Source organism: Argiope bruennichi, chromosome 3 (genome assembly GCF_947563725.1).
Source record: "Argiope bruennichi chromosome 3, qqArgBrue1.1, whole genome shotgun sequence".
In the NCBI taxonomy this organism is placed as follows: domain Eukaryota; kingdom Metazoa; phylum Arthropoda; class Arachnida; order Araneae; family Araneidae; genus Argiope; species Argiope bruennichi.
In genome coordinates, this window is record NC_079153.1 from 4075065 (window position 1) to 4086527 (window position 11463).

The 11463-nt window shown below is 30.9% G+C and overlaps 1 protein-coding gene across 1 annotated transcript in view; it reads left to right on the plus strand.

The window, feature by feature from the left end:
• Positions 1-6640, plus strand: part of LOC129962645 (FRAS1-related extracellular matrix protein 2-like) — a 98271-nt gene extending 91631 nt beyond the window's left edge. Inside the window, exons 24-25 of the mRNA XM_056076522.1 lie at positions 757-909; positions 4520-6640. Of these exons, the coding sequence (XP_055932497.1) occupies positions 757-909; positions 4520-4978 (612 nt within the window). The 3' untranslated portion in view covers positions 4979-6640. The remainder of the gene's footprint in view (positions 1-756; positions 910-4519) is intronic.
• The last annotated feature ends 4823 nt before the right edge of the window (positions 6641-11463 follow it).

Genomic DNA, 11463 nt, shown 5'->3' on the forward strand with positions numbered 1-11463 from the left:
AATATGCCTTATCAATATATTTTTAAACTTTTGCCTTATCTTTTGTTCTTTAAATTATATAAACTGTTTTCACAAGAAAATGTTTTTTTTATTTTTTTTTTTTTTCAGTAAGTAAAATGTTTCTTTTCGATTCAAAGAAAAATTTTCTTCCTTTAAATAGTGAAATATAAAGAACAGGATTAAAATTTGCTACACATTTTTTTATATATATATTTAGAGTTTTATCCGTAAAGTTTTTAAAATTGCGTGTTTTTTATTCCATCCCCATTTATTCTTTTTTCGAAAAGAAGTAATTTTTTTTGTACACTCTTATGTTTTACCTTTCTTGAACGAAATATTAGATCTTAATCATTCAAATTTCTTTAAAATCTCACTAATAACACTTTATTATTAAAATTTATTATTTCTGTCTAGTTTTTGAAATGAGTTACAAAAAAAAAAAAAGAAACAGAAATATATTTGTAATTATTAAGAATTCATTAAAGAATGAAATAAGTAAAAATATGTTTTTCATACAGATCATGAAAAGGAAAATTTGAATAATTTTCCTAGCTTCAAGACTTAACTGAAACAAATGTCTTTCAGCAGGCGTTTATCAACTTTTATGCTAGTAGTCAAGAAATGACTATAAGAAATGATAAAAAGGATTTAAGCTTTTATTATGAGCGAACTCAATGACTTCCCAAGAACAATATTGTTCTTGTGAATTAATATTAATTCTCGAAGAATGAATATTATTTTATTTTCTATGCATAGGACAAAGGCGCGCCCCGCTCTGTGACTAAAGAGTTCCGAAGCGTACCTTTCAACGCCATTTTGGCCACCGATGATCCGGACAAAGAAGTTCAGTTGCTGAGGAATCAACCAAATGCTGACGGATTTCGATTCGATTCAACACCTTTATTTCAGGTAAGGCAGAAGATTTTTTTGGAATTTTTATAGGTAAGTAAATAAAAATGAACGTTGATAAGTTATTCAATTTTGTTTCACTTCTCATAAGAAAAGGGATGCAAGCGATACCCCGATCTAGCCAGAGGCCATGAGGGAAACTTGATGAGGCCGCCGAAGAGCAACCCCACTTAGCACGAAGGAACGAATGACACTCAAAAGCATTGGACACTTGCAAATAAGAAAGAATCTCTTAGAGAAAACTCATATTGGTACAGAATAAAGAATAGAAAGAAAAAACATGACATTTTGCATTACATATTAAGTTGTGAAACATCAAAAATGCATAAAATACATTGAATGAGCTTTAACCTTTTACATTAGATGAGCGCTAAATGTAAGAGCTTTGACAAAATGTCCCTAATGACTGGGATTTTATGAGTTTTTCAACTTCAGGAAACGTTCAGTTTCTTGGCCATCTGAGTCTGTGTTCTCGCCATAGTGCACAGGCCTTGATCACGTGATTTATAGATTCTTTTTCGGTGCCACACTGGCAAGTCGAACTTTGGTCAAAGAAACGACTTTGATGCACAGAAAATACACCGTGGCCAGTGTGCACTTGGTTTAGATAAAAATATTCGCCTTCGGTTCGGTTAACCGAAACATTTTTAAAGTGTCGACAGGTCGTTCGTCCCTCGAAGGAATTATTCCGTCTCTCCCGCCGATCCTTAACTATTAGTTTTTTTTTTTTTTTTTGAGGGGGGGGGGGTCTCATTTCTGCATTGGATTTTGGACTCACGGAAAGATATTTCTTGGGTTTCTAAGTTTAAAGCTTCCTTGGCTAGTGCATCTGCTTTTTCATTTTCAATACACCCCTGAATAAGACAAGGGATATAATTCTAACTCATTTTCAAAAAAGTACCTTTTTTATGCTTTATGTAATATTGATAGATATTATTTTTTTCCTACGCTCAACAACAACGTTCTAAATTTGATTTAAACAGCTTAAGTTTATACACAATTCATATAACAATGCAAATGTTCTTTCATTTATCAGATTCAATAATTTTTAATTTGATTTAATTAATTTTTAATTTGAGAAACGCATTGAGAAAATTTGAAGATTTTTTTATTTAATAGACGTTTAACTATTATTTAAATAATTTGAGAATTTATCGTTAACGTAACTGAGCATACAAATTTATATTAGTGATTTTATATTATTTCCATCAATGCTCTTGTTTGAAAATTAAAATATATCAAAAGAATTTTTTTCACGCTAAAGTATAGCAGAGTTGGAAGTATAATTTGATCCTAATACAAAAGATTATTGTTTATTTATTGCAGTTGGACAATATTTGAGCATGTTTACTTCTATTATTAATAATTACTTTTATTTTTGTATTTCCGTGAAATAGTCTGACGATTTTCCCTTCGAAATCAAATGGGTCAATTTTACAGAGTTTGGTAAAGTACCTATTATTAATTGAAAGAATAAACTTGGGATAAAAATCTGCATTTGCAATCTAGAAAAGCGTTAGGCATCAGCATTTTAAACAGAAAAAAACTATAAAATACTGGATAAGTAATTGTTAAATCTATTTATCCAGGGACTAAATAGAATTTATTTAATTTTAATGTAAAAAAGATTTAAAGAAATTGAAAAATCTATCGCATATTATGCATAGGAGGTTGTAGGTTATCAAATGATTTAGTTTATCAAATATTATTTGTTGTGGTTTTAATTAAAACACTCCGTTGAATAAAATTTTATTTTAAATTAAACAAGGGAGAACCAACCTCTAGAATATTTTTAAACTTTATTATTATGAATTTGCGAATGCAGACTGTCAAAAATGAGTGAGTTGAACTTATTGTTACGAATCTGTTTTATTGATTTCCTGCAACGCTGGTCGCAAGAAAGAGATTTCAGATTCTTATCGGATGTTGAGTGGATAACAGGTGAATCATCTCGAACTTGGCAACAATGAACTGACATGGTGAATTAAAAAGCAAGCGAGTTTGATGAAAGAAATTATGATTCTGGAAAACTCAAGAATTTTGAGCCTATCTCTGTTAAGAACGAGGATACGTATATTTCTTATAATACTATGATACACCACAATCAATCGAGAGATTGTAAAAGGCAATGCACTCATGAAGATTATTTCTATCCTTGGATAGCTGATAGTAGAGCGAATTCACTTATTTATGCTACTTTTTATTGCTTTTTTCTATTTAGCAATATGTTGTTTGTTTACCTCGTTAATGTCAACAAATATTGTTCTATGTGTATATCTTGACCGTAAAGTGCGTTCTGAGATTCCGAGGAAATTTGTGAAATAAAGTGCAGTTTTTAATTATCTAAAATGAGAATGATATGCAATGACTAGTGTGTAAGTGTAATGGTTTTTCACAGTATATCCACTGAACAATTTGCATAATAATATTAAGAGACCATTAATTGAAGACCGGATATATAAAACGGAGTAAACGTCAAAGTGCATCAAAATATAGTAAATGCTAAGATATTCGATTTAGAAAACGATAGAAATGTCTGAAACATTCTAAATATTTTGAAACGTCAGTATATGTCTGCAATGACATAAGTACCACAATTTATAGCCTGGTGAGCATAGCAAGGGCCATAAAAGTCGGTACGAGGGAGCGACACAAGTATCACTGACCTAGAAAATACGGTAAGTGCTAAAACTAACCCTAACATGCAACTGTTTTTTCACTCGCATACGAAATTTGTAATTTGACATACACTGCGTTTTCTATTTTAGTTTGCAGTTCTTTAAAAAATGCTTTAAATCAAAAGAAAAATAAATCTCATAACACAAAATTCTTTGTAAAATGTAATATTTCCTATATTAACAAAATATGTGTCTATATGTTTTTTACAGAACATTTGTCCAGTCTTTAGCAAATTAAGCAAATATGTTTTTTTTTTAAAAAAAGAGAAAATATTTTCAAATTTTCAAAGTGAAAAATTTAATAATATTTTCAATTAGTTAGGAATAAAATAGAAATCAAATGCTTCTGCACAGTTTCTCGCTTCAAAATATTTGTAGCAAGAGAACGAAATTAATACTATTTTAAAATGCAGAAAGTTATATTTCCAATTGTTTTATTTTAATTTTTGTAATTAATTGAATTTATATAAATTTTTGGAAGCATCGTATATTGTTTGCGATTATGCAACGATCAATAAATTGACTACTTTTTTGTTAATAAAATCACATTGTACCACTTTTTATTTCACTATTGCACTGATAATTGGTTTGTTATTGTCCAGGCCTCTTTTATTTGATGCCTCTCACATGAGCTGTTGTAAGTGATATCATTTATGCTCCAGATAGAAAAATAAGAATTGTCTATATTGTCAAACTCTTCATGGAAGTAATCATAGTATATAATCCAGCATAATATCATAGGGTGTCGCTTTATTATGTATCCTTAGATAAAAATTGGAATTTAAAAAAATACCCTGAAGATATTGTTCAGATAATGTAGTTGTGGTAACGAAGTTCGAACAATTCTACCTGATGATGAAAATTAGTATTTTGATTAAACTTTTTTTTTCATTTGCATTATATAAAAGTAAAACTTCATTTTTATTTTTCAGGTGTCATATGGTCGACAATGGTTCGTTCACTGCATCTATACCGTGCGTTCGAAAGAGAAAGCGACCCGAGGCATTGGCAAACGAAGCATTACGCAGTCATTATCAAGAGTCCAGCGTTCCGTTCTGGACGCAGATGAAGTGGGATTCAATGGTCGCGGTACGAACATGAACAGGTTGATCCTGAATTACTCAGAAAAAAAGAGGGACTCTAAGAGAAATCCGGAACAGCAGAGACCAGCCAAGGTTCCTGCAGATTCCTCTGCAGTTGTTGTGACTCTCGGCATAGTGGGATCTCTCCTCATAATAGCCATAACGATTCTTTTCTTGACCAGAAGGGATCGGAGGACTGACACGCCCCCACCTTCGCATGCGCCCACGATCATCAGTACAATGACAGGCCAGAGCAGGATCATGAGCAGTAGACATTACTCCAGAGCTGACGACCATACCGAAGTGTAAATGCCTGTTCAGTTGGGGGATTTATAATTTTGGGAAACCGAGATATAAATTTAGGAAAAATTCCACTTATTATGGAAAGGTTATTTTTATCTGGATGTCTTTAAGGGGACAGTGGACTGTATTAGGCACTTTTGCGAATTTTCTCATTAGAGTTCTGAAATTTTTAAGTTACATATATTATAATATAAATAAGTCAAATTTCTTTTTTAAAAAAATTTCAAACCAAATATTATTTTTAAAAAATGAAAAGATGTATAATTTTTTAATAAATTTCAAAATATTCCAGGCGACTTAATTTTAAATTTTTCTATTATTTTTCCAATATAAATTTAGTTGGAATAAAACTGTATATGATTTTGTAATTCCAATTAAATGCTAATTTTTAGAAATATTTTTATACACACTTACTAAATATTCATAAGAATTGTATGTTTTTGGGAAATAAAATTGACTTTTAACAGTCTAAAAAACCTCGGAATATAAAATGCATACCCTGTTTTCTTTTAATGCTTAATAGAAATCTTTATTATCAATTCTATTTAATTTCTTCAAAATCAAGACACCTGGAACATTTTCAAAGATATTTAAATCTAATTACAATGTCATTTTGAGGAACGTCATGAAAAGGTTCCTTTTTAATGTTGGCCTTTGAAATATTCATTTCATTGAACAATATATCTCATAACACTATTTTAGTTGAATATAAACATATATTTTTGTGAGGAAACGATAAAAGTAAAATTTCAAGTTTCTGTCGATTTTTGTTTATTTCAAAGTCTACTGACCCCGTAAAGTCCCATCTTTTTTTTCTGAAAGATGCGATTTTGGGAGTATGAAAATATTTTTGCCGATTTTTTTCAAATTCTTCTGATTTTATTTTTCTATTATGTAAAAAAGATGGGAAATAAAACATGGTTTGAGGAAATGAATTTAAAACGTGCCGGAACTTGAAGGCGAAAACATCTTTGAAGTAATTAATGAGTTAATTAAAAAATTAAAATTAGTCACTAAAAATTAATTTATTTTATATCTTCTATTCATAAGAAATTGGAAACTAATATCAGAATTTTAAGAATTGTATATAAAATTCGTAAATTGTATACATGAAAATGATGTCACGGGTCGAATTTATTAAGATAGAAATAATTCTTATTGTGGAATTTGCTTTAAAAGCATTCATTGCATAAAAATGAGATTTCAATTTTTTACATCATGACTTCAAATGAAAAATTATTGTTATTTGAAATACATTATTAATTGCATTTCATCATATGTGTAATGTCGTTTTATTTATTAAATATTATTTTTTTGTTCTGGAAATATATATTTTCCATTTTTTTCTTTTATTATTTGTCAGTTTATAATTTCTGGCAAAAAAATGTATTTAATTTATACAGTTTAATTAATAAATTCGATATTTAACAGATTTCCCAAAATTTCACTCTGTTTATGATAAATATTGTAAAGTTATGTGAGAAAAAGTTATTTTCTACGAAAGAATTTACAATGAAAATTTGAACAAAAATGTGAAAGATCTTATGTAATGTGTATATAAAATTGATGGATCCTGGTGCTCAGTATAAAGATTTTGATGTGTGCCTTGAAAAATGGTTGTCAGTTGTTTTGTGTTCATCGTTACATTTTTGGGAGTCATTATTTATCAAAATGAAATAAATTTTGTTCTTTTGTTTGTGAAACTTATTTTTTTTCTTCTATAACAATCACATGGGTAAAGATTTTTTATCATTGTATTCGCTTATGATTCTATATATTTATTTAATACTTTCCCCCCAAGTTTTCTGAGTTTAATGTAGAGATTTGAGCTTTTTCTGAAAAATAAAATGACTCGCATATCTAATTTGAAGATGGAAATCTATAATTTGATCCAACGTATCATTCAGAAAATATATGAAACCAAGGCATGAAAGGGACGGTGTAATATATATGTATATTCATTAGAAAACATATGCTTTCATCTCAAGTGTATAGGTTGGGTCGCTGTAGTCTGGTGGTAGGTCTCGGCTTCGGAAGCGGAAGGTTTAAATCAATCATTCTTAATTTAAGCCAAGTGCGTTAGTTTCAGCTTTCAGAATAAATATATGTTATGCAATTTAATTATGTAAAGAGAATAGTATCGGCATTTTTTAAAAAATAAACATCTATTTAATTTATTTGTCAACATAAAATATTGAATAACTTTTGTATATTTGGTGTATTCTTATAAAATTCTAACTCATCAACATACAGATTTTTTTTAAAGTTAACCTTTCAAAAAGGTGTAAAAAAAGAAACCACTGATTCAGAAACCTTTTTTTTTTTTTTTTTGATTATACGTAATGAATAAAAATTTGTTATGTGAAAGAAAAGTTTAAAATTTGACTAACAGTGCGCTGCACCAGTTAAAAAATGCTAATTAAAAGGTGTGGCATGTTGTGAAACTCTATACTCATAGCTTCGCTAAGAAAAAAAACAAAAACAACTGGCATTTTGATTGCTCGTAGGCCAAAAAATTGTGGACAAAGAGAAAACTAATAAAACCACCAAGAAAAGGAAGTCGGCGTTGACTTGCTTAAGAAATGTTCAGTATAATGTCCACTGTTTTCTCCAAAAGTTGAAAGCCAAAACAGCATGCCCCATAAGAGATCGGAGTATTTCAGTGGCGATATTATGAGTGCGTTGCTTAATGCTTGTTTCTATTTCAACAAAATTCGCAATCGGACCTCCAGATGCATCTTTAATCCCACAGTCAGAAGACGCAGTAGTTCAGGTCAGATGATCCCGGCGGTCGGATTATTGGGAACTGGCGACTGATAATTATGTGAATTCAAAATGCAGACACACCAGTGCTTCATTGATGTTGTAATATGCAGATGGGGTGCCATCTTGAATAAAGATTGTTTTATCCGCACATCTGCGTTGGTGCAGTGCTAGAATGAGATGGTAAGCAAAAGAGATTCATTACGTGTCCCATTAATTATACAGGTTACAAGACCAGAAAAACCAATCTCCTCGAAAAAGAAAGGATTCACAGTAAATGCCACTGTATACCCACTGTGATATTAGTCCCTCTTCATACCCCCAGACGGTAGCACATTCCTGTTTTCTTGAAAGTTATACAGAAAATATTTCTTGTTTGCTTGGCGTACGTTCACGTGGAGTGTGAGCGATTAGTAGCTCAGAGAAAAGCAGAACAAATTTATTTTAACGCGGAAACCCAGTTTAATAATTTATGAAGAAAACAATTTTTATTGTCTTTTAGAAATATTTGAAACCGTGATATGGAACTGCTTATCGGAAGTTGTATAAAAAAAAAAAAAGAGTGGCCCGATGTGAATAAATGGATGACTAATCAAGAAAACTGTTTCTTGGTTTTTCTTGCGTAGATTCTTCTATTTTTTGCAAACAGGAGCTCAGGATATGTGCTCACAAATAATGCAGAAATACTTCTTTAGGGAAAAATGTTCCCTATATTCGACACCCAAGAACACAGTGAGTGACCTTTTGAGAATGAAGAGGCAATTGTTCCATTCGGAACAGATTTACTCTTGCCCATATTATATAATTTTAAGTATTGATAAAACCTTGGAGATAGAAATGGGCTTCGTCTTCCCCCCAAAAAATGACCATGTATTGTCCACTTTCATTCGTGTAAAAAACTGCAGGATGAAACCCTGTAAGTTTAACAGATAAACAAAAAGGAACTACAGAACAAATATAATTATTTGTGGAAAACATTGCAGGATGTTTCTTAAAATGTTATGAACCGTGACATGCAGGCATGTCTAAAATTCGTGAAATTTCTCTTTCACTGGATGTTCCAATGCACAACCTGATGATTCATGGAATGTTGTAACAACATGCTCCACTAACGTTAAAGAAAGTGCTTTCCTTCTTCTGCCATATTTCACGTCAAATAAATCTATCTCCCAGAATTTATCAATTCTCTTCTTCAGACCGAAGGTAGCAATCAGACCTCTTCCAAAACTCTTTAATGTCTGGAATTTATTCAATGCAGTTGCCGCATAGTCCCATTTTTGTAAAAAACCTTCAAAAACTGATATCGGTCCTTCAACGATTGATTCATGTCTACTTTCTCAGACGCAGAGCTGGAATTGCATATTTTTATCATGTATAACATGCGGTGAGCATGCTTCATATATTAATTGGCATCTTAAAATTGAGATATATTTCAAAGTAATCGTTTTTAGCATCTTATCAAGGATATTTCGCCATCTGTCAGTCAATTTTTGAACTTTTTTTTTCACGAAGCAAATTTCCACAGCCACACGTATACCCAGTTGAAATATTAAGTCATTCTGACCAGTAATTCGTTTTTTACAGTCTTTCGATAGGGCTACTTTAATTGTAATCCCCCTGTGCATTCTGTCGGAGTACAATTAAGCAAATAGTTTAGAAATATTAATTAGAATGAATGAAGAAAAAATGTTAATTTATCTGAGCAAAACCTGGTATGAGCTCACCTATCACCATATCAACAGACAAATCTTAAATCAATGGGTTTCCTATTTCTCGAAATAACAAATTTCTTCATTCGGAAATCTCAAAATTTTGAGAATAATATAGTTTCTATTTCTAACAATTGCATTATTAACACAATAGTTTGGAAACGTGGACAATTCCTTTATTATTCAAAATATTCCTGTTTTATTGTTCTATTGTAAAAAATTCTTTAAATGTTAAGATTTAAATTTGAGAAATTCACAATTTAAAAAAAAATATGGCATGACATAAGCTAAATCCATTTGGTATTGTTTCCATGAAAAAAAAAAGGCATTTTGTTTTTGTACCTATTCTACCACAAATCCATAACATATTTATAAAAGAATTACATCACAGGTGTTTTATTTAAAAAAAAAAAGAAAAAAAAAACCTTGTCGCTATAATAAAATATTTTCTTCCCGCTCCTTTTTTTTTAGTTTGAAAATTCTTGGAAATGCCTTCGTTTCCTTCTGAGGTAAAAATAATCACTTTAAGTGTAGTAGCTTGTTCGAGGAATTCTGGTCTTCCAAAGTCTCTGAAAAGAAAGAAAACTGAGCAAAATAAGTAAAAGGATTAAATAAATTGATAAAACAGCCGCTTCCACTCTCGGCTCTTAACTTAGCCCCAAGAAAAATCTACGGAGAGAGTAAATGCAATTTGTGTTGGAGTTTCCCTAACAAAATTCGACAGGGAGGGATGAGATTGCGGTGCCCGGAGTGATTTATTGCTGTTTAAGGTAATGCAGTTTTTGTGAGCCTCGGGATACAAAAGCTACTCCGCTAAGCTAAGTGTCTCCGAAGTGATGGCACTTATGAATATCCAACAGTGATAAATTTACGGAGCTTAGTTCGGAAGTTTGAAGCCGGTGGTTATTATGTGAAAGGCGATGGCTGTGTTTTCATAGGCCCATAAGGGTCATTTTGTTGCCAGTGCTAAAATCTGTGATTACGGAAACTGCTTCCTTCGTGAGTAAGACATTGTCAGGAGATTTGTGTTTTCTAAGATAAATGTGCCTTATAAATAATTCGAAGTATAATCCAAAAAGTATGATACAAATTTCTAAAATTTAGTTATGTGACTTCTTTTAATACTGCTGCCGTGCTAAAGTGATTGAAATGCTGAAAACTAATGATTTTTGTTTAAGAATTTATTTACTCCAAATAAAGTAATAAAAATTTTGTTGGTTAAGATTTCTATTCCGCGGTTGATATATAAAGTGGAGGGATTGACAGATTTCCAACTAGGCAGATTAGGCAACTGCCTAAGGGCGCTGGGTTGTAGGTGGGCCGCAGGTAAGTGGATTAAAAATATTATTTGTCTAATTGCCAGATTAAATAAATTTGTTAAAAAATGTCATTGTTCTAGCTCCTGTGTGTTCCACTTCGAAGACTTTGTATTAACAATATTTACTAACGTTGAGTTTCTGCGTAAATAGTTTTGTCTATAAATGGAAGTTTGTGCATCATAATGAATAAATAACAAAGACATTATTTTAAGAAAATTGCTAAATTAAAAAACTAACCTAAAATAAATCCTTAACACATTATTTAGCATAAAAAAATGTGTTGAAGTGTAAGACTAAATCAACGAGTTTATAAAAAAAAAAAAGTAGGAACCTTTGTGCGAATTTCCTAGAGCTGCAAAATACCTAAATCCGCCACAGAATTGAGTGCAGTGGAATCATTTACTTAATGAACGGTCAGATGCATGAAGCATTGACTGAATTCACACTGACGCTTTGGCAGTCATTTGTTCAAATTTTTTCTAGTAACCTTGAATCGATCTCAGATTTTTCTATTTCTCTAACCAACCTCATTCGGCAACCAGTTGATTCCCCCTTTATATTAATAGTGCTAATTTAGTTTTGTTAATCAACTTTAAATTTTGTTAAGATGTCATTACTAATTGCAAAATGCCAAAAAATAAAATGATGTACAAGAAATGCATTAGTATTTGAACTGAAAATTTTACTTCTTGAGATTCAA